The sequence below is a fragment of the Triplophysa dalaica genome, chromosome 12 (assembly GCF_015846415.1).
Source record: "Triplophysa dalaica isolate WHDGS20190420 chromosome 12, ASM1584641v1, whole genome shotgun sequence".
Classification (NCBI taxonomy): Eukaryota; Metazoa; Chordata; class Actinopteri; order Cypriniformes; family Nemacheilidae; genus Triplophysa; species Triplophysa dalaica.
Genome location: NC_079553.1, coordinates 17718886 through 17743825, shown reverse-complemented (window position 1 = coordinate 17743825; position 24940 = coordinate 17718886). Strand labels below are relative to the sequence as shown.

The following is a 24940-nucleotide window of genomic DNA, read 5'->3' as shown; positions in this document are numbered from 1 at the left end:
GGAGATTACAAAAAGAAGAAGAGCTGGATTTGTATAATTACAGGGTGTTCCTGCACACACGCTGGTGACTCAATTTCTTGTAGATAAACATTTAAAAGTAAATTTTCTTGGATTGCAGCCCTTTATGTCAATATATTTATGTTTTAATGACTGTTTTCTGACTTAAGAATTACATTTTTGGCCGCTGTGCCAAATTTGCATGTTATCTTTAGGAGGTCTTGTTATCATGTCAAATACTGTGTAGTTTATCACTTCCAACTCCTTCAAGAACAGCCTAATTTAAAGCCTGTGTTACACTGTGAGATATCTTGTTAGGGATCTTGGCATCTTGTTAAAATGATCTTCAGCCCCTTGTTTCTTATATGGGAATCCTGTGGAAGTAAATGCAGTGACAGGTGTCATACAAAGCTTGGAAGAGCGTTAAGATTTACAGACACCACAACATTTAACACTTAACATTAGTTTTTTGAATGAGAATAATAGCACGGATTCTACTTTAATTGCGTTAGCACTATGAGAGAATAAAGCAAGTTTCTGAAGCACTGTGAATGTGAAAATATAATGAATGGTAGGTTGCAGCCTGTTATTTTCTTCTGGGAAGGACATTTTGAGTTCTGAAACTTGCAGTGTGTTTTTATCTCAAAAGATCAAGGAAGGTGTTGTTCCTCATGACATGACTTCATTAAGTTACATTGGCTCCCTATAGTCGCTCGCATCAAATTCAAGGCTCTGTTTCTGGCCTACAAGACCACCACTGGTTTGGCACCCCCTTATCTTCATTAACTTATGCAGACTTATGTACCCGCCATATCCTTACACTATGCAATTGAACAACGTCTTTATACACATGTAGCCTGTCAACTATCTCCGTTCCGTATACGAGACACCTAAGTTTGCATCAATATTGTGCATGTAATTTCTAATTGAATCATGACAAACTATATATCATTGGAAAGGGCTAAGACATTAGAATACACATTTCTTTGGTGTTTTTTTAAATAATTTATGTAGTTAGAGTAATTGATTCTTTTTTATAAAAAGTGTGGTTAGATTTTTTATCCCGTATTTTTTTTAAATCAAAGAAAATCATAAACTTTAATTTTTTACAATAATCCTTACGACATACCTTTAATTTTTTTGTGTATGTTCGATTTTTTTGCACTAATCAGCTACTTTTCTTTATTTCAAACGAGACCAACCGTATGTCTGTATTCCAAAGAATTCATGAGTTAACGCCATTTTAGTTTCAACATGTGTTTTCATGTGTAGGCTCAAAAAGGGTTCCGACAGGTTAAACAGGTTAACAGGTTAAAAGCAGATTTAATTGCCAAATTGATTTTTTGAATCTTCAGTTATCGTTTTCTTAAATGATCGCTGATAATTACAAATGAGTACACTTACAGACGCGGAAAAAATAGAAAGACCATTCCCTTTTTTTATTTAATCAGCATGTGGTCATTCCAGTATCTGTTGAATTTCAACAGAAACAAATCTCAGGAGTGACAGAAAGTCATCTAACAGCAATGTGAAAGACTGACAGCATGCCAAGACACATGAACACTGTGATAAAATTGAGGTTATTACATATTTTTTTATCTTTTCCTAAATTAATGTACAGATATTACTGATGTATTGCTTGAAAGTGATTATGAATTTGTTTTCTTTACATTATGTGAGGTCTGAAAATGGACAGAGCATCTTTTCTGCATGTTATTTTGACCTCTTTCTCCAGTTTTCACTTACTGCAAATAAATGCAAATAGAAACAATATCTATTTTTTTAAATTTGGGAGAAATATTGTTAGTTCACAGAATGAAACAAAAACGATCAATTTACTTAAACACATACCTATAAATAATAAATTCAGAACAACTGAAAATAATTTTGAAATGGTCTTTTAATTTTTTCTGACATGTGGTTAGACAATAGAAGAGAGAGAGAGAGAGAGAGAATCAACTCTTGTCACTAAGGTAATTACATGGGACTGATATTAATAAGAGGGATTTAATACAAGCATAACAAATGATCCACAGGAGCATGTCGGTTTCATGCTGAGGGTGTTGCGTGCTGCCTGACAGGACGTCAAGAGAGAGAAGGGGAAAACCGGTTAAATCATTTTTCATTTTTTTCTACTGAGTCACAATCCTTTAGCGTGATTCATATCCTCACATCAGGGTAATTAAAACTTTCATGAAGCGCGGTGGAACAGAAGATCAGAGCCACGCACTGTCAAGATTTCCTGAAAGCTTTTGACAAGTTTCTGTTTCATTCGTCATCCCTTAACTTTTGCTAAGTGACCAGAAGCGTTTAAGAGAGCGTAACAAAGGCACATTAGTACAGTTCAGTCTGCAGTAGACGACATCTTTGAACACTAAGCAGTGAGCGGTCTGTTTTGATTCTTTTGTGCATGTGCTTCTTTTATGTTTAAGAGTGTTGGACTGAGTGTTCTCATTCAGTAAGCTCTCAAAATCGCAAAGGTCAGTTTTTTTTATCCGAATGAAAATGACTCCCAGGTATTCAGTGCCTTTAGATCATTCAGCAATCGGCACACCTGACACTCTTCTCAAAGGTGAAGGGTTTTTGTAAGCATTGTTTTCCAAGACAAATCCATAACTATACAACTGGTAGAAATGCAAACAATCTCATCTGTAACTTTAATAGTTTTATCTTTTGCACATAAATAAGCTAGTTTGTATTTTGGTCTACAACTACAGAGGGTCAAAAATGGTTTGCGCTTCTATGGACTGATTCGGTTGAGTGTTGGTGATACACTCAACCATTGCTTATTGTATTTAGATTACCAATTCCAAATTTCAGAAGATTCTTTATTTTGTTAAACTCATTATTATGCAACTTTACCGGGAGTTAACAGAGATTATAAAAAGTTAAATGTTAGTATCTCACTTCATGCATCATCGATATTATGAAAGACAAATGATACCTTTCTTAAACGCTTTTGTGTGTGATACCATCAGCCGACCTCTGTGTTTCTGTTGTTCCCTCAGGACTTCTTCAGCAAGTCTGATCCATTCTTGGAGATCTACAGGGTAAATGATGACAACACCCAGCAGCTGGTGCACAGAACAGAGGTGAGACAAAACGGTACTCAAATCCCTCCACTGGCTGTGTCTTACAGAAATGTTTTCAAGACCCTCTTAGTCAATTTGAAATGCACAGACATATTTCTTAATCAGATTTATCCTCATATTTATTTTTTCACCATTCTGTGTACCTCTGTGTGTGTGAAAATACAGTTTGATGCATTCTGTAAAGGTTTTTAAACAACATACTTATTTAGCATAATATTGTAGACTTTCAATTGATATTTTCTTGAATATTTATTTGAATATTTATTGCTTATCAAGTGACACTTTCACTCTGTCTGCACCCAGACCATCATGAACAACCTCAATCCTGTGTGGAAAACCTTCAAAACGTCCATTAACTCGCTCTGTAGTGGAGACCACGAGAGAATACTGAAGGTACAGTTTGATTTGACAACATCTGCTGTACGAGGTATCAATAGATACATTTATTGTAAATTATATTTGTTTTCACCAAAAATGTTTTTATTTATTTTACACCTACATTGACATTTACAATTTATGTTCTGGGTAAAGTAATCTATGCAGCTTACAAGAAAGTCATTGTTTAGATTTGATTAAATTTCGTTGTCTTTTTATTAAGAGTATTGCCTGCCCTTTAGTCGTCAATTATTCTACCAGATTTTGACTAAGAACGGCACTTTAGCACTTTGGAAACGCATTTATAATGTAATTATGAGATCCATAAAAGTATAACTTTTCCAAATGTAGAAAAAGCTCCTCAATCTTTTATTTAATGCGAGTCGCTGAAAATAATTTTGAGGTGTGTTCATAGTGATGTTTATTATTAAACAATGCATGTACTAAAACATATTGTACATCCTATTACTGTGAGATGACAGAGATGTATCAAAATATGTGTGGGTAACATTAGCCGTAATTGTTGTGCTGTGTTTGTTTTGGTTTGCCAATATTTAATTAATGCTTTTTGATAAAAAGTAGTAACAATTTGTCCATATTTGCTGTTTTCAGACTGGATAAATACAATTACAGGATTGTGTGTGAGTGTGAGTGTTTGTATGTGTGTTGGTGGGAGAGTTGGGACTCACTATGTTGGTCAGACTGCTTTTAAATTTGTAAGCTTTTAGTTCATTTAAGTATTTCTAACCCTTTGTAGGTTTCAGTGATTAATTGCACAGACCTGCTGAGATGGGTTTAAAGTTCTCACAGTGATCATCAGTCACATGTCATGATAACATTACCTCGGGATGTGTGAATGTGAGAATTCGGAAAGAAGCTAGTAGGGTGTTCCCATTTGTTTACCTCTGTCGTTATTGTCTCTGCCCGTCTTTTGCTTCTATCATGTATGAAAGACTGATTGATTTAACTGGAAAAGTAATTAGGCCGGAAACAACAAGGTGAACGTGTGGTTTTGTGCACTCTTTTAATACTAAAATTTGCCAACTTCTTCAGTAGATATATGGTTGTATGTCCAGTCTAATTGTTGTGATAATTATAATAAATATGCTTTTCCCTGCGTTAACAGCCCAGAAAAAATAAAAGCTCTAACTGTAATTGTTTCTGCTAATTTTCATGATGTAATAATGAAGTGAAGTTTCAGAAACATTAATGTTTAATTCAACATTATTCAAATGTTCTTATGCTTTTGTTTAATTTTTTTGAATAAGCAGTAAGTTTACAGGATTAATGGTTGAAGGAGTTAAGGCTGCATTGTCAATAGTGATTTTCAATGACCCCGTGCTCACTATGAACTGTGTCCGTTTAACGTAAAGATTCTCAGGCTCTGTTACAAACATCCCTTAAGGGTCTGTATGCCTGCTCATAGTAAATCACCATATGCCTGCGAGTGGTCTCTCTTCTGCCCGCTCAATATCGAACAGTGCTCAGACCCTATTACAGCAAACTGCTCAGCCTCATTTAGTACCAGTCATTCTCCGTGCCATCTGCAGAATCACATTGGCGGACATAACCCGAATCACAGCTGGAGCACAGGAGCTCCCCAGTCCTGCTGTTATTAGACTGCTGCTGTCATAGAGGACGGTAAACATGTTCTCATTTTAAGATCTTGGACGAAGAGAAATGGATATTTAATGCCTAATGGTTGCCAAGTCTTTGTCTTTTTTGTTGAGTGCCTCAAAGTTCAAATGTATCAGTTTTCGCAGGATCTATTGACAGAAATGCTATGTAATATTCATAACTGTCTTCAGAGGTGTATAAAGACCTTACATAATGAAACATTATGTTTTTATTACCTTAGAATGAGCTATTTCAATCTACATTGGTAAGAGCATGGCACTAGCAATGCCAAAGTCATGGGTTAAATCCCAGGGAATTGCACATAGTCCGAAACAAATGTATACAGTATAACACAATGCAATGTTAGTCACTTTGCATAAAAGCATCTGCCAAATGCATAAATGTTAAATTTAAATGTACATACTCCGGGGTTCCCATTACAGAGCATTCGCCATGTTGTTTCTACAGTAACCCGAAATGGACAAACTCCTCTACAGAGCGCGTTTTGTCAATTCATTATCGCCTTCATTAAAGACGCAAAAACGTGACAACATCATAGTCCTGTGTCAGCTACCATAGTGCTTCGAAAGAGAGGGTAGAGCGAACCGAGCGAAGCTTTCCTGTAGCTCAGTGGTAAGAGCGCAAGGTTGTGGGATTGATCCCAGGGGATTGCAAATACCTATGTAAAATGTATAGGGTAAAGCAATGTAAGCCGCTTTGTATAAAAGCGTCTGCCAAATGCCTAAATGTAAAATGTAAATGTAACCGTTGGTTGCAGTTCGCAACCTTACCGCTAGGTGTAACTGCATCTATTGAGAAATTCAATTTAAAAATTAAGCACACGTTATTTTGATTGTATTATAAAAATGTATTACATGACCTGTTTAATTTTCGCGGTTTGTATATTATATTCTTCTTGATGTCAGCAATTGAGGAAAATACAATGAAATGCATATTTTATACAATCAAAACCTCATGTACAACACTAACTTGATTAGTTAAGCAATAATATTATTTTCTTATTCAATTATTTGACTATTTATGCTTGTCCAACTACTCTTTTCTTGCATACAAAAGTATGATAGTCTAAGTAAGAAATTGGACTCACACTGTACTTTGACATCCTTTTCACCAATATTTTCTAAGCGATTGTCCTGAATATTGCAAAAATCCTCAAATTTTAATTAATTTGTAATGTCACTTTATGTTTAATGCATGGATTAACGGGGCACACACTGCTCCAGTTCTCTATTCTGTATGTTTGGGTTCCAGTCATTTCTGGCGTTCAGAGCTCTCTGTGGACCTCATGAAAGCAATCACACTGTGGCTCCGACTAGATGCTGTGCAAATGTAATTTATTTTTGTTCCAGAGGAATGCTTAGAAAGATTGTATTTTAACTAGAAGTTATTGAGGAAGCAAACATGTGTTGGATGGATAGGGTTAATTTAGTTGAAGTTGACATTAAAATAAAAGAAGCACAACATTTTTTTGATGGTAAAATTGGGTGTTTTTACACCCAATACAAGTGAAGTTAATGTTTAAATTGAGTCCAACATAACCCAAATGCCACATTTTATTTTTGTATACATTTAAAAAACTGTGTGAATCGTACAAAATGGTCAAATTATTAGAGAAAATTGTAATGAAGTCCCAGTCTTAACCTCACCCCTAAACTAACCGTTCATTCTGAAACATAACGATAAAATGTAACTAAAATCGTATTCGTAGAAATAAGCCATCTGGGACGAATATTATAAATATTATATTGAATATATTTGATTAAAGATTACAAACGTTCAAATAATTCAAAACAGCACTAGGATATTTAATTAAGACAGAAAATGGGTCAGTTTTGATGGTCGCCTTTGTTCATTTTTCATATGCCTTTCTCCAGTGTACAGTGTGGGACTGGGATTCGAATGGAAAGCACGATTTCATTGGAGAATTCCAAGCCACGTTCAAAGAAATGCGATCAGCGATGGACGGCAAACAGGTACAGTTTTTATTACGGGTCATGAAAAATGGATGAATTCATCAACACACTTTCATATCTGGTTCACACTGTCACAAAGCAACTGATCCGTGAGCCAGGAAGGGTTTTTCATCTAATTGGCTTTCTTTAAAAGAGCTCCTTAAGATATTCAGTGCAGGATAAGTTCAAGATAAATGGGAACTCAGTGTGAAAGATAAGGGTTATTTAAGGTGATTTTGATGTGGGCCATGTCAGTTTAGTTCATTTCATATTTCTTCTAACTGGGAGAAATGCCCGCCCATATGTCAACGCACAACTTTTAGATTTTTCATTATTCGATTTTGGAAAATGTATATAAGCAACATTGCACCCCACTGACTTGCATTGTATATACACAAAACCAGAGACATTTCTCATATAACATGAATAACGTATATTTGGTTCAACAAAAGAAAGTCATATACGTTTTGAATGAATGAATGATAAAATAATACATTTTTTGGGGTAAACTATTCCTATGTTGATCAGCAACTGCCTTACTTTACCAATATTCATCCTTTATTATAAGATAATCCACAGTGCTTTTCCATAGCCTACATTGCAAAATGTTTACAAACACACAAATACGATGATGTCGTAATATATAGGCTAAGGAAGTATACTTGCATATAAAAGCCTACTCGTTAATCGTGTTTACTGTAAAACATTACACGTTAAATTAGAACAGGAGTCGCAAGGTGCTTGTTACACAAATAAAGTTTAGCAAATGGACAAATTACTCTTGTAGTATATTCATTGACAATCACTGCCTGTTTATTCTTAGAAAAATTGCGCTTAAGAATATTCTTAAGGACTTTCTGTAATTTATCTTAAGAAAGTTCTTATATTTTCTATTAAGAACAGTTTTGTGAATCCGGCGTGTTTGTGTGTGAATATTAGAAGAATCTGATAGAACTGAATTGATAGAGGTGTAGTAGTGTGTGCTACTTGCATGCCAGTGAGTTACTGTTACAGTACGCTGGGAAATGTCTTAATATTGTTGCTGCTGGTCCAGGAAAGCATTTTTGCAATCGTGTGCTGTAAATCCTGTATGATTAAACATCTGCACAGGTGTTGATATTGTCAGTTGTGATCATAGTTTATAACTTGTCAATGTAATCCTGTATACTATCCCTGTATCCTGTGTTCATACACATAGTACCCTATAGGCTAATTGGAACTTTATTGTGCGCATGTGTGTGAATGTGTGTGAACTATTTCTTTAATGAAGCGTATACAAACTAAATAACTGCAATTTTATAGGGATAAAAATAGACTAATAGAATCTTTTTTTCTTTTTGTCAATGATAAGCATGTTGTTCTGTGTAAAGGGTTAAATGATTTCCTGCACAACCGCAGTTCTTTTGAATGATAGTTGCTTTAATTGCATCCTTACTTAAAGAATTTTCAACATGCTTCCACTCCATTAAAATGACTGTAATGTACTTCCTAGAAAAAATAGCAGAAGTAATTTACCATTTTATTAGCTCTAACATCTCTTTTGGTTTTGAAAACAATAAACCATTGTCTTTTAGCTGTCTTTGAATTGTATTTCTGCTAAAAAGCCACAGTTGGATGACATCTACTGCTTGTGAACTCCCAAATGCTCCGAGCCGGTATCTCAGCTCCGCAGGCAACAGTACCAGACTCTGCTAATTGTTTTAGAATATCCCTTCCAGGCTCAACATCATTTCTCATTATTATGACTGAAATTGTTGTTTGTGAATCTATTGTCTGCTCGAGCACTTGTCTTGGCCTTCTGTTCTCCAATGGGAAGCCATCACGCATCATCCCCGACATTCTAATGAAGCTATTGCATTGTTTGGAGTGTCTCTATTTCCCAGTGACGGAAAGCTAATGGTTATGTTTCCTTTAACAATGACAGGTCCAGTGGGAATGCTTAAATCCAAAATATAAAGTCAAGAAGAAGAACTACAAGAATTCTGGGATTGTCATTTTGAATCAGTGCAAGGTAACATTTGCATTATGGTTCTGTACGTTGTCCTATATTTCAGTGTCACATTGTCAGCGGAGGTGTTAATGGTGACAGCGGATGAAAATGCACGGCTCGATTTCTTTTCATTCCACTAAAATGTGAGATTCTAGCACTGAAAATGGCCAGTGAATTTGACTGCAGTTGACATGAATTAAAGGTGATGGGAAAAGATAACAGCATGAGTTTATGCTCCAATGGTTTTCTGATAATGTGCCCTTTTACATCCACAGATAATCAAGATGCATTCCTTTCTGGACTATATCATGGGCGGTTGCCAAATACAGTTTACAGTGAGTCCATAATAATTCATTTAGCTTTCCTGTAGTTCAGTGGTAAAAGCATTGAGTTAACACGAGCACACACTCGCGTTTCATTGAGTGATGCATGTCTGTGAGGCGGCCAATGCGTGTGAGAAGAATAGGAAATGGCCACTGTAAGTGGCTAAAATGCGTGGAGGGGGAGGGGCCTAGAGATAATCGAGCGCGCGTAAACATCTGTGGGAAGGAAACGGAGACAAATATCATCACAACCTGATATGTGACCCTGGACAACAAGACCAGTCGTAAGTCGCACGGGTATATTTCTGACAAAAGACGAAAATACATTGTTAGGGTCAAAATGATCAATTTTTATTTTATGTCAAAAATCGTTAGTATATTAAGTAAAGATCATGTTCCATGAAGATATTTTGTAAATTTCCTACCCTAAATATGTCAAAACTTTATTTTTGTGAGTCGATCCCTTAATATCGCGAACAAAAAATGGTCAGAAACATGCCTACAAACTTAACTCGCTGCTGTCCGCTCTATGAAAACTACCCATTCAAGTTTGCTATCTATGTAAAGTTAAGAGATTCCGCTTTCAAGTTAATCTACTCTCTTCTATGTCATTACAAGGGTAAGCCAATAGAGAGTGTTAAAACAAACCTGTTTCCTCTTAGCAACGGCCTGCTATAGCGTCTCACGTGCGCAGCGTACACAATCCGTCATGATCGCGCTTCAAAACATGGATTCTGATGGAAGCGCGTTTGCTCAATCTAAACGCTAATGACAGCAATAATTTAACGAACCTAGTAAATGATTGTTTCGCAAATCATTGGGAAGATAATACAGAATGTCCAGAGACCGGTGTTATGCTGAAAAATGCACCCCTGCCAGATTATGCACCCCCTCATCCCCACAATGGTTAGGGTGAGGATTAGGTGTTAGGGGAGGGGTTAGGATTAGGTATGGGGAGGGGAGTGGTTAGAATTAGCCAATCAGACAGCGTGTGTTTGAAGGGGGTGCTTAATCTGGCACCGGCTTGACATAAGAGGATGCCCCGGAAGACGACGAATTCAATCAATGTTTAGATCGCTTCGACTCCATGCCATGAAGGAATACAAAGTGTTCACTGCGGACTCAGAATTCAACCCGCTTGAGTGGGAAAATTTTTCAAAGTTCAGGTCAGTCAGTCACAAACGTTCTTAAATACCTTCTTTACAAAGTAGTGGTTTTCATGAGTTGTTTATGTCAAAGTTATGCCAATTTTGCTCTGACAAAATGTAAACAAAACATCATCTTAGCATGTAGATCTGCCTCTGTTAATGATGACTCGTGGCCAGCTCAAGTGTAAAATTGTATATGTTCCTGGATAATTATTTTTATGAAATTGTGTGTGTATACAGTTTAAGCTGTGGTAAATCAATGGTGTAAGTTTCATTTATTTCCCATCATTAGTAATATGCGTTGCTAAGGACTACTTCTGGAAAACTTTATAGGCGATTTTCTCAATATTTTGATTTTTTCCACTCTCAGATTCCAGAATTTTAAATGGTTATATCTCGGCCAAATAGTGTCCAATCATAACAAACTATATACCAATAGAAAGTGTATTTAGTCAGCTTTCATGTGGTGTATAAATCTCAATTTTGAAAAATTTACCCATAAGACTGGTTTTGTCGTCCAGGGTCACATATGTGCGTGTGTCTGAGCTATGAGCAAGCGAACTATTGATTCGTTCATCCGACCTGCGGCTAGTGTACCAGTGCCAGAGTCTACAGTGTCACCATCGGATGATGATGCAGAGTCAGAGGTTGGTGTGGCGAAAAAAAGTCACATTGTAACTGTGAAATGACCGAAAGGTTACTAAGCACTTTGTTACTAAGCACTTTTTTTATTCTGAATGTATGGTATTTTGTTTACTATATGTACTGTCATGACAGCGATGGTGCTGTCAGTTTACCTTGTTGTTGCATCTTCAAAAGTGCAGAATAAAATGTGACACTGAATTTGAAACAGAACATTGTAATTTCTGCATATATTATTAAAGTATTTATTAGTAATACAGTGGAAATTAGTAGATTTGGTTAGCATGTTGATTTACGGTATGTGCCCCTAAATTTTCTGGTTGTGCCCCTAAAATTTTCTGTTGGGGGCCACTGTGCTCCTGGTGAAAAAAGTTAGTCTGGAGCCCTGTAACAACGCAAGGTTGTGGGTTCGATCCCAGGGGATTGCAAATACCTATGTAAAATGTATAGGATAAAGCAATGTAAGTCGCTTTGGATAAAAGCGTCTGCCAAATGTCTAAATGTAAATGTCCATAGTACTCCATACAGACAGAAAGTGGATACAAAAGTCATCTGGGCTTGGTGTTTAGTTGATTTTGTCAACTAGTTATGCAGCCAATCCACAGAATAGTGAATTTTGTTAATATGTTTTGCATATCCCTTGTTTTTATACCAATAAATCAAACCTGTCAGCCGCATTTGGTTTCCCTGACATTAGCACGCTGCTGGTTTTGTTTAATGAATTATTATTATTATTGTTAGTCAGAGCACTTATTTGTCATTACCATGTCTGCACTAATGAGAACAAGAAAAATAAAGTGTCATTTCAAATGTTATGTTTTGCCATAATAATAATAATTGTCTCACCTGCAGCACTGCATTACTTTCACATGATGTGCACTGTAGGATTTCATTGTTTATATATTTTCGTGAAAACTCTTTTTTTTAGTTTCCCGAATTACTCAAACTCTTTATTATTACTTGAATTTATTTTTAATTATTTTTCTTATTGTGTTTTGTATATACTGTACTCAGAGCTCAAATTCCATCTGTGTATGTTTGAACACCTTGCGAACACACTTTGTTATTCTGAGAATCATTATAATTAGAGATGCAGCGATAAATTGACCAAAAATCGGTATCGGTCGATAAAAGGATTTTGTTACAAGCAGCCGATAATCAGGGCCAATATATTCTGTCAGTCAAAAGAGGACAGGAAAATGCGATGAATTTGTGTTCTGTTTCTAGAAAATGTTAACAAACATCACCAGTTTGATGTTCAATATTAATAATCATTATATCAATTAATAACATTCAGAAAGTTAGGCAGTATTAATATAATCTTGAGAAAAAATTGTATCCGTGCATCTCTAATTATAATACTTTATAATGTAGATTGCCACCCATTTTATGAACTTGTATACATACAGTAATATCCAGTTCTCATGATACATCTCTATATTTCTCCAGATAGTATACCAGTTTGATGCCAAAAACATTTGGAAACGTGACTGAAAATGAACATTCGTTCTGCCAACGTGATGCTAGTGCCCATACATATTGCAGCCAAGTGTAAATTCTAGCAGTGATTTAAACTGGAGCATAGTTTAGTGAATGCATCATTATATTTAATTCATACTCCAGTGAATATGCTTATGTGTTTTAATTAAATGACATACCATTTTTTTCCCTTCCCATGCCTGCCAACACTAATGCATTTTTACAGCTAAATTCTGTTTACTTTCTTTGGTACAGTTTTTGTTAGGACACGGTTCTCTGTGCTGAATCCCCACATGCTGCTCACATACGTTTTCAGTAATTAGCGTCGAAGCTCTTTGATTGCTGCTTGTCTTTTCAGGTAGCTATTGATTTCACAGCATCTAATGGGGATCCGAAGAACAGTTGTTCGTTACACTACATCCACCCCTACCAGCCGAACGAATATCTGAAAGCTTTAGTCGCAGTGGGGGAGATTTGCCAAGACTATGACAGGTAAGCAAGCTGAACAGCCAATCAAATCCCAGCTTTAGCGCTCGAGGTTCTTGACTTGTTTTTTCCACACAGCAGTTGTTTACGTGCGTTCACCCATGATAGGACGCCAATGAAGTTCTTTTTTGAAGAGTGTAGTGTATGAAAACCACATAAAAATGCTTATTAGAGAAACAGTAGTCTTACGAATGTTGTTCTACAGTTGTCTAAACGAACCTTTTAAGGGCTTGCAATCTCCCAGCATGCACTGCATTAGAAATAAATTATGCAAAAACTATAATATTGTTACTTAGCCTTTATTTATGCTGCTGTTGTTGTTGTTATCACTATTGGTTATATGTTGTGTGGTGATGTTTTTTTCTTGACATTCTGTCACCATTATTATAGTTTGTGGTTGATGTGTTGAGGTCTGTGTGCATTTTTTAAACACTATTTTGTTATATGAAAGATCTACAATGTTCTCTTTGTCATATTGTCAACTATATTCAGGAATCATTTATGGCAACATTTCACAGTTTAAGTTCACAATACACTACTTGTTTTTTGCTCTGTAGCTTTGAAGTGATAGTTCATCCAAAAATGACAATTCTGTCATCCTTTACTCACCCTCTTGTCATTTCACACCTGTACAACTTGCAGTTCTCTGCAAAACACAAAAGAAGATTTTTTTTAAGAACATTGGTATCGGAACAACCGTGGCACCCATTCACTTCAATTGTATGGAGAAAAAAAACAAGTGGATGGGTGCCGGTTAACAACATTCTTCAAAATATCTTCTTTTGTGTTCTGCGGAAGAATGAAAGTGTAGATGGTGGTCTAGTGGGTTAAACCACTGAACTGGTAAATCAAAGGTTGCTGGTTCGATCCCAGCAGCCACCACCAGTGTGTCCTTGAGCAAGACACTTTACTCCATGTTGCTCCAGGAAGATTGTCCCTGTAATAAGTGCACTGTAAGTCGCTTTGGATAAAAGCGTCTGCCAAATGACTAAATGTAAATGTAAATGTAAATGAAAGTCATACAGATTGGAAATGACAGAAGAGTGAGTAAATGATCAAAGAAATTTCATTTTTGGATGAACTAAGACTATAAATACTTTATTTACTATTCGGTTCCGATCCTTGGCCCAGTTTTGGGATAACATCCTAAATCTCACCATTTCGGCTACTGTAAGTGTAATATACTCTGGAAGATCATTGGAAAGCTCATTTTCAGCACCATGGAGAGCTCCGGCTTCAGTCCAGTCCGAGATGAATAAATCCACATCCATCAGGGCGTTTAGTCTGGAGGAAAGCCCAAATCACAGCACACACTGATTTGGCAGCCACTAACAATAACAATTATGCAAATCCCCGTCCATAACAAATGAGCAGCGATCTGAGGCCATTGAGACAGAAGGGCATGATGGGACATTTGGTGAGTTATTCCCCAGATCCACAATTCCTGCCGGGTCTAATCTCTTGTCTGCTTTTCTTCCCATGCAGCGATAAAATGTTCCCCGCGTTCGGCTTTGGTGCTCGGATACCTCCGGATTTTAAGGTGACAGAACCAGACTTTTGCATTATCTTCTGTAAAACATAAAGCCATTGAAAATTTAGAGATCATTACTAATTTTAATGTAATTAGCAAGACACATGTTGATTGATTTTTTCCTAAATACATACAAATATTACTCTTGTATTGAAATTATATATTAAAGTGAATATAAACTTGCAAATAAATGCAAAAAGAAACAATACTTTTATTAGAAATTTGGTAGAAACATTGGTGGTAGTTTACAGAATAAAAAAAAAATGTTTTAACTAAACATACATATTAATGGTAAATAAAAAAAGAGGAAAATATTTTTTAAATGGTCTCTTTATTTTTCTTTTCCACAGCTGTATATAGTTGATGGCACGATGAGGATTGTGTGAATGGTGTGTGTGAAGTTCTAACTGTTTTGTTGCTCTTCAGGTTTCACATGACTTTGCTGTCAACTTCAATGAGGACAACCCAGAATGTGCAGGTACTGTATGATGAAGCTTTAATTCCAATATTAGCCATTCCAGACCAAATATCTTCACAAATCCTCCCGATCTGCAGATGCATTAAGGTCCCCATGTGATCTTTGACCAATGGGTCTGGATTTACTCAAAGCCTCAACATGACAATGGCAAAGTCAAAGAGCCCTTCGGTATTGTTACCTCATACTAATGAGATCAAATAGTTGAATTACAGAGGTACAGTATTGAGAGGGTGGACACATTAAAGTTTAATGCTACTATAAAGTACACAGTCAATGGGGAATTCTTGAATGGGGGAAGCTGATGTGACGTTACTGTCACACCCTCCTCTTCCTCTATAATTAGTCCCTCTGGGCCCAGAGAAACAGGTTTGGAGACTGTCAGCACAAAAACAGATGTTTAAGGGTATAGGGAAATATTGTATCATACCTGTCTGGTTGCATTAAGCCAAAAGTTTGTACCCAGAACTTTAATTTGTTTGAAATGTTGACGTGTGTTTCTTCTTCTGCAAGAACTTTTTACTGTATTTCATTTACAGTGACACTGTCAATGAAATACATTGTTTTTTGAGTAAATGTAAGTTAAAAAGATTAGTAAATCTGAGCAGCTCAAATATTTTGAATAAAATGTACTATACATTTTAAGGGTATATTTAAATGTAAATGTTAATAAAATTCATAAAATAAAGTTTTATGAACTTGATTTTTAATCAAGTGTCCCACTGAAAAAATCACTAAAACGATTTTAAAAGATTTTCTTTACTTTTGTCGTATTTACTAAGTCACTGAATTCTATTTTTAGAGTGTAGATGTGATTTTTATTTAAATGTGCTGACGTTTGGTTACAGGTTTGTGACGGGGCAATCTTAAACCACGTTTCTATCCTACATGTACATGTATTTCTGCATGTATGTGTTTCTAAATACAAAATAAGGACGCACAGTGCACAGACATCTAATATGCAAATACAAACTTTTTTTCTGGATGTGATTAAACGTTGCACAGCCCTATTTTGAATGATCATTTTCATATAGTTTGTCTTAAAGCATTTAAAAACACCACAACAGACATACTGTAAACAACATTAAACAACAGTGAACTTCTATAGAAAATATTAAAATCCGTGATGAAATATTAATTATTAGATTTTAATTTCCCATTTCACAAATGTCAGAATTTAAAATACTGAAAGCGTTTTAAGGGATTTTATTTTTACAAAATCTACAGCGCCATTTGTACATAAGAAATGGCTTTACATATTTTATTGCAATTTTGTAACACTCTTCTCTTTTATTTATCCATCCCTCCAGTGAAAGTGTGCAAGCAGACATGCAAGTAGAAGATGGATTTTTAAACCGTTCTCTAGGGGTTGGCTTACATCACCTCAGTCTGTTTAAAGTTTGAAACTTGCCTCTTCTAAAAGACGCCTTCTATCAAAGTAAAGAGTGAAAATGTGAGAACATGAGTGCCTTCGATGCAGAATTAGATAGAAAAGTAAAGTAATATAAATGATAATTCTGTTGTCGACAGAAAGCCTCTGCCGAACCCCCTATGCATTTCAATGTCTTGCAACACATGTCACTTTGGGATGATGTTGCCTTGAAAGTCAACCGAGAAGCTGCAACACATTACTGAAAATGCAGGATTTGTATTTAGTTTGTGACTATTGGCCTTTGGTACCAGTGTGTGTTTTGCGCTCAGCTGTCCCATGATCATCTCTCTCTTCAGCCGTGAATAGGATAAATTGATCAGCTCTTCGATGCAGTGGTGTCACTTGATTTCCCTCGCTATTTCTGTACCACCTTTGTAAGTGCAGACACACCAGGGTGGCGCCCTGAATGGGCACAGACCACTTTGCTTTTGATCAGCCGGCTCTTCTAAGAATAGCTCATGGCTTGCAGCCTCACCAGGACGCACGCCAGCCCATCTCCCCTAACACCGCCTCGATACTGCCTGAAAAATCCGGTATGACAATGATGTGGTTATGTGAAAAAGCCGACCATGCGCTTGAAACACAAAATGCTTGCTGAATATGAACAGTGTGGGTTACATTTATAAACCACTTTTACTTTCTAACGATTGACATCCTCTTGTAGACATGCTTTGGCGCGCCGTGTAGAGAGCATGTCTACTTTCCACCAAAGAGGCCAATTTGCAGTCTCCTCACTCGTCCAAAGTCACTCCTCTGGCAGCAAACTTTTTAAAGCCAGAACTTTGAAAAGTGGGTTGGATACATCTCGCTAAAATTAAAGGGTCAAGGTTTGGCTGTTTTGCTTGGCAGCATCTGCTGGTGGATTTGGTAACCGGGACAATTTCCCAATAAAAGGAATAGAATCCCTGTTCAGAAATAGGGATCCAGACCTAAAAAAAACTTCCCGAAACAAGTTGGAATGCCTGTTTCATGCCAAGCACAGAAATACTACTTCATACATCCAACTCAAGTTTTTGACAAGTTGACCATGTTAATCATGAGAAGCCAGCATGTTTAACATTGTAGATACATCCGAATGCATGAAACCGAATGCAACGTTGCATCCCCCCTTTAATTTAAGAAAGTAAAATTATAGAAAAACATGAGATGACTACAAAGACACAAAGAACAAAGAAATCTAAAGACTTTGTCTTTAAACACTCTAAATACTAAGGATTTGTAAAAAAATGTTAAGCATGTCAAGAAAATTATTTTTAGGATAAATTATGGTCACACCACATGACATTTTTTAACTCTATGGATGAAATCTAAAATCACATAATTTAAAATGTATATATTATTATCGTCATGGGTTGTTAGTAGATTAGTGGTTCACCGATCAAAAGCTGCTGGATCACAATGCTTGGTAGAAATCCATAGATGGAAATCCTTTGTTATATCATCTATTTATGGAGAGCGATGGAGTTTTATTTATTGGGCTAACATCACAGAGCTTGAGGGAGACTGTTTTACAGCAGCCGTGTGAATCGGCGAGTGTGACAACAGTGCATGAAAATGCGGAAGGTGCTTTGATGAAAGGACATCAGGAGTTGTTGACTTCAAGCTTTTTGCTGTCGTTTAGCATGGCGTCTCCTTTAAAGAAACGGCTTAGCATGTGTGTCAGAGTCTCTCAAGGATCAAAATCATCTGGAGCGTCTCTTTGATTCCCCTTTGTGGTAAAGCCAGTGAAACGATTACCTCCATTGACCTCCAGTATGAAAGTCTTCTCGTCTTAATTCCAGCGCTGCACTGCACAGCACGCATCCACCTTTAAGCCGCCGGTCATGCGTGTTCAAGCTCACAGGTGTTAATTAAAGAAACAGTTGGAGACATGGTGAGAAATACAGGCTGACCTGAGGAGATCATGCCCACGATGTCAGTCAACAGCATTACTGCTGAGACAAATGGCTGAGCTTTAGCCTTCTCTCGAAAAGCAGAATAAAAGCATATTTAAGCAGCGTTTCTATGTGTGAAAGAGAACATCAATTCTTCTGGGGACCTGGGTACATGAATAGAAATAAGAATTGTAGCAAAAAGGAAAGCCACTGTGGCTTTTTATTTTATATACTGTTTAACACAGCGTGAAAGCTGCAATTTGTAACTTTTTTGTAAAATCTAACAGAATTTGCTACGGTAATCTTATAATAAGGAGCTATTAGATGTTTGATGGGACTGACTTACAGTATGTACATACAGTAACCTGAAGTTTTCTTTTTCAAACTGCAAAATTGAGATGAAAGTTATGACTGCAGCTTAAACATGATGAATTTGTTAAATGTGTTGGAGGAGACACTTGGATTTATAAACCGGGTTTCCATCCAAAATTGCTAATTAATCTTATCAGCAAAAATGTAATATTGCATAAAACATTTGTGAATAAGCACCGTTTCAATCCAACATCTCACAGAGAACAAAATCATAACATTGTAATAAACTAGCACTAAATATCAGTAAGAAAAGTAAGAGAAGCCAAAGAATATAATAATTTTCATATATAAAAATTAGTAGCGCCTCTAGCAAGCAGATGCCTGCTGTTTGGGGATGCAGTCGTGACAGTTCTGAGAGGCGATTACAGAAGTACTTTGACGACTTTGCTCTGGCATTTAAGAATCCCCGTAACATAATTTTAGATGCTGTAAAGTAAGAACTCTGGTTAGTCAGGTTACGCCTTGACATAGTGCAAAGTTGACATTTGGAGATATTTATTCGGCAAATACGTTTCCATCTCCCATTCCATTGTTCGCATTGACCCTTTTTTGCAAAAAGAAAAAACACCTTAAGTGAGCATTACAATTGAATTAAGGGGTTTTGTTTTGAAATTTGGTGAAATCTGGCTGTAGAAGCTTCACCAGACACCCGAAGTTAACTTTTGGTTGTGTTTGTTAATCGTTTAGTGTCGATCAAGTTTATTTATTTATATAGCGCTTTTCACAATGTGTATTGTTTCAAAGCAGCTTTACAGGGGCAAACAGGAAAAACAGAAAAGTTAAAACACAGCACAGTGCATGGTATTTATACAACGAGTAAGTTCATTCTAATAAATAACATCTAATTTCTAAATAAATAAATGAATGAATGCAGTCTCCACATGACACAATGACACATGCAGTGTCGATCTGCTTAGTGGCTGATAACATAATTATAATATATAATATTTAATATATATTAACATTTTATTGTGTAGTAATTTAATTAAACAACAGTTTGTTGAATTGTATTATCGATACATTTTATTAAATAAACAATTTGTTGAATGAGTCACATCTAAGTTTAGCCAAGTAGCGGTTCTTCTACTGGTTACCCAAAATATTACTGGCTAGACATACTTTTAACTTGCTAGCTAATGTAATTTGTTATATTTTTGATTGTTATCAGAAATAATATATAGGGACTCTGGTATTTGCGGATGTGAACTGGAAATTAAAATTGCAGTAACACAGTAACTGTCTATACATTAAATCTAATGCAATCTTGTTCATTTTACAGGAATCCAGGGTGTGGTTGAGGCCTACCAGAATTGTCTTCCCAAGATTCAATTATACGGTCCCACAAATATAGCTCCCATAATCCAGAAAGTGGCCAACTTCGCTTCAGAAGAAATGCACACCAAAGAGGCCATGGTGAGCAATGTGTCCTTCTGTCTCTCCACATCGAGTTTCTCTTGTTTTGAATTCCTGTTTCTTTTCTTGATGCAGCAATATTTTATCGTACTCATCTTGACGGATGGAGTGATAACAGATATGGCGGATACGAGAGAGGCCATCGTCCATGCGTCTCACCTGCCCATGTCCGTCATCATAGTGGGTGTTGGAAGTGCAGATTTCACCGATATGGAGATGCTGGACGGGGATGACGGGATCCTCCGTTCACCCAAGGGGGAACCGGTATTGCGGGACATTGTGCAGTTTGTACCGTTCCGTAACTTCAAACATGTGAGTTTAATTGTTAAACACATCTAGAATTTCCATCGGGACCACTGTCGTCAATTATTTAATGTTAATATATATTTAGTTTGCCAGAATGAAAGTGTTCTGGGAAAACTCTCTGCCCGTCCATGCAGCCTTGCATGGACATAGCATGAGCGCAAGCAATGCATGTCCCCTCACCTGGGGAACCAGAACAGTTCCTGATGCATAACAGGATTAAATTAAAAGATCAGAAGATATGGGAAGATAAGGAGGAGATGGGGATGGAGGTGGGTTTTAATTGCAAACGATTAAGCAGCTTATAAGGAGCAAAGAAGGAACTTAAATAGGATGCAGTCTAGTATGTGTTGTATGACTATTGGTTACGTTGATAAGCTGCACCTGATGTGATCAGCTGATGCAAGCTGAACTCAAGTGACCTGCCAGAACTAGCGCTACGCTTGATATAAAATGACTATGCACTGTAAAAAAATAATTTGTAACTAGTTTACTGTTTTACTGATTTTCACAGAATTACATATATATATATATATATATATATACATAACATATTTTATACAGTATATATTAAAGAATGTCAAATTCTAGAAATAGACTGCAAATTTACAATAAAAACATAAAACCCCAGCTGCCGGAAAATATATATATTTTGCAGTGTATAGTTCAACACTGTTGTTCATCAACACTAATATTCTTTCTTTATTGTCTTAATTTTCCATTATACCTTCATCATCTACCAGCCTTGATACAAGTTAACTTAAACTAATAAATATACTGTATAAAAATTACATTTATATTAATAAAGCAATTTAAAATAAACAATTCAGTTTATTATTAAGCTTATTTGTCCTTTTTATTTCAGTTCTTTTTGAATTATCAGTGGAGTACAGGGTAATACAATTTTGAGGGTGGCCCTTAGCACAAACAAGGCATTGGTATACTCATCATTTCTTTGGTTGTAAGTAGCTACTGTTTGATGGCTTGAGGAAGCTTTTCAAATTTGAAATCTGAACTCAGTCTATTTTAAAATTGGAAGCTAAAATTATTATACATACAGCTGAACTTTGTCAAATGCAGATCTCGGCCTTTAATCAGTGCATCATTATACAGAGATCTCCAATTTGCATCTTTAAAATGTCTGAAGAACCTCAGAGGAGAAACTCTTCTGCTTAATTACTCGCTGCCTCTTTCTCACTGTCCCTTTAACATTTCTCGGCCAGGCTCGGAGCAATCTAATAACCTTTAGCTTGACTGCTCCATTAATTATCACATCTACTGCCGGTCTCTGGTGAGAAACCAACCACAGAACGCAGAGAGACGAGTTAACTCTCTACAGGGTCAAGCAGACTGCGGTAAAGCATGCGGCTTTGTCCGTTTTCATATACAATCAAAATGTTTACATGAGGAGGTTGAAGTTTTAGGAATTAGCCAGGAAAATATGTTATTGAAAAAATATGCACACCCAAAGCATTGTACTAACTTTAATAGTAGCTTCAGGGAAAACTTGACTTGAGTCTATGATGAATGTATACATTGGGCAGCGGCTTGTCAGTTTATGTGAAAGTGCAGGGTATAAGAATCCTCAGAGGAGGCTTTCCAGACAAAAACAGTATTGATGACCCCTGACAAACAACACCAAGCGTCAGCCACCTCCACTGCTTATCTTAGCATATTTTCTTCTCTATCTATTTGGTAAGTAATTGGAGGTGTTTGCCTCATTTCTGCTGTCTTGCGATGATGCTTAAAGTCTGCTTAAAGGTATAGTTCACCCCAAAATAAAATTCTGTCATTATTTATTCACCCTCATGTGGTTCGAAACATGATTTTCTTCTGTGAAACACAAAAGAAGATATTTTGAGAAATGCGTCGTGTCCATACAATGTAAGTCAATGGGATCAAGTGTTTGTTTGGTGACTAACATTCTTCAAAATGTCATCTTTTGTGCTTTGGAAAAAAGTCATACATTTTTGGAATGACATGAGGGTGAGTAAATGATGAAAGAATTTTTTGATCACAGTGTCTGCATGTTTCACCAAGTACATCGTCTTTACAGATCCTTAGCACAAGGCCAGATGGCAAAATGAATAATTCTGGAAAAATTTCATTCACTTCTGTTTCTGTTTGGCTTTTTGTCACAGGCTTCTCCTGCCGCCCTGGCAAAAAGTGTTTTAGCCGAGGTCCCGAACCAGGTGGTGGATTATTACAACAGTAAAGGAATCAAGCCCAAGTGCCCCAGCGAGTACGAGTCTTCCAGGACGTTTGGTCACTAAAGCGTTGACCGCCGCTCGTTCCCGAAAATAGCACGTTTCTGTGAATTTTAACAAACGAATGTGTTCTACTTGTTGCGTTTGCATGCGTAGCCTGTGAGACTTGCATAGGTGTTGCAATGCTACCTTTCCTATTATGTACATGTGCACATGTACAGATTTACAGTTATGTATGACAAGAAAGCATCAAGATGTGTGATTTGAGCATGATGACTGGGACTAGTAATGTATGTGGATTATCTGTTGGTTTCTTTTATATAAAGGTTTATTGAGATTTTGCAAAATTTCGTAATGTTCTTACATTGTAAAGCATTTTGGATCATAGAGAATAGCAACTTGAATTAGTTATATATATATATATATATATATATAAATATGTGGACATGAAATGCTTTATTTCTCTCTATATATATATTTATTTTATGTTCTGTTTTGCAAATGCAGGACCAGGTGCATGATTGTATTTTGCATGTTAATAAATAAACCAGCCTTGTTTTTCTATTGGTTCCTCTGGAGCCGGTGTATTATTTATTGTGAAGCTCCACTTCTAACACTGTCCACATGCAAGACTTTAGAACTTGAAGATTTTTTTTGTAGTTTTAAGTGATGTATGGGATTGTTTGAAAATAAAGTTTGTGTTTTGAATTAAGCATTTTGGTGAGGTTTTTGAGAGTTAATATTGAGGCAAATAAAAATAACAGCAGAAAATTATCTATTTTTCAAGTTTTCAGTCATACATTTTTGTCACAAATATGCAGAAATTTTATAATTTTATTAGTTCAACGTGTCATTTATGTCATATAAATGCTGCATAACAGTGGCTTATTTGGGAAAAAACAAGAGTATTTTTAAAGGTTGGCCTGTATTTTATTTGTGACACATGCACTTTCTAATTCAATAAAGCACTTGGCAAGAACTGGTGGACAACATTCAGGAAATGTGAAACAAGCATCTACAGTACAACGCGCAGGTCCTCAAAATGTCACGACGCAACAACAGACTTTCCATAAATCTCTGAAGGGCTGCTATGTTCCTGAAAGCCTCCTGAGGGATTTTACAGACTTTCCCTGGAGGACCGATATTGTTTGATATCAAAATCCTTCAACATCAAGCAGTGAAATCAGACAAAACTCTGTGTGGCAAATGTGGGAGGTTAGTATAGTATTTGGATCTCTGAGGATCCGAATTGGACTTCCAAGTTTTTCCTTACTACTATGAATGGTTTTAAAACCCTCAACTCCCCCAAAGTACAGCTACATGTATATCTAGTAGTATGTATATCTGTATGTACATTACCACACTCAAAAATGCAATAGATTGAAGTAATCTATCACACATACATTTTCAGTTTACAGACCTGTATGAATAACCTGTCAAAAACATGGGGAAAACTGGCTAAAACCACATCAACATATTGGTCTCTGAAGGCTTTATCACTCTCTCTATTTCATTATCATATTTGTTCTCAATCAACCAGAGCATGCCATGACTCCCCAAAATCCTGCATGGGTCATTTGGGTTTATTGGGTCCATCATTGATCGGCCACTTGAACACAACCACAGGTGCCTCAATCATTATGCCAATGCCACTGAAGAGCTTTTGTCCCTGATTGGCTCAGATTGTGGCATTGTCGTGGAGACGTGGCTTGTGGCTGAAATGCAAAATTTATATGCAAAATATGAATATAAAAAGAAAGCAGTCCTGGTCCAATACCTTGCATTACTTTCTCTTCAGACAACTCCATTAAGAATATAAATTTATTCATAAAAACCTCCAGTCGGAACTGATTCCGTGAGCATCTGTTGTGATAGATTGGAGTTTTTCCTGTAGATAGATTGTCAAATCTCATCAATAACCTGACGCTTGCACCTAATAAAACGCATGGCAGAAAATCAAACACTAATTTGACATGTAACTGATATTTACATGTTTTCCGCTCATTATTTGTCTTCTTAAAATCACCAGTCAATTCATTCTGTGTGCATCCGTTCAAAGCGATGACCTCTTTGGCAGCTACACTGTAATTATACGGCTTCAAGCTTGTCTCGCCCCAATTTGCCAATTCTTTGAAACATCCAAGACTTTCTTATTGTTTTGACAATGGTTTAGAAATAGTCTAAAGACAGGTATGAGTCTAATGAGGGTCC

At 36.4% G+C, this 24940-nt stretch overlaps 1 protein-coding gene across 2 annotated transcripts in view; it reads left to right on the top strand.

Moving 5' to 3' along the window:
• Positions 1-23331, top strand: part of cpne4a (copine IVa) — a 48637-nt gene extending 25306 nt beyond the window's left edge. For both annotated transcript variants that reach the window (XM_056763136.1, XM_056763135.1), the window contains 11 exons: positions 3006-3089; positions 3393-3482; positions 6977-7075; positions 8979-9065; positions 9320-9379; positions 12995-13128; positions 14608-14662; positions 15080-15131; positions 20086-20219; positions 20295-20531; positions 22664-23331. In XM_056763136.1, the coding sequence (XP_056619114.1) occupies positions 3006-3089; positions 3393-3482; positions 6977-7075; positions 8979-9065; positions 9320-9379; positions 12995-13128; positions 14608-14662; positions 15080-15131; positions 20086-20219; positions 20295-20531; positions 22664-22795 (1164 nt within the window). In that variant the 3' untranslated portion in view covers positions 22796-23331. The remainder of the gene's footprint in view (positions 1-3005; positions 3090-3392; positions 3483-6976; positions 7076-8978; positions 9066-9319; positions 9380-12994; positions 13129-14607; positions 14663-15079; positions 15132-20085; positions 20220-20294; positions 20532-22663) is intronic.
• The last annotated feature ends 1609 nt before the right edge of the window (positions 23332-24940 follow it).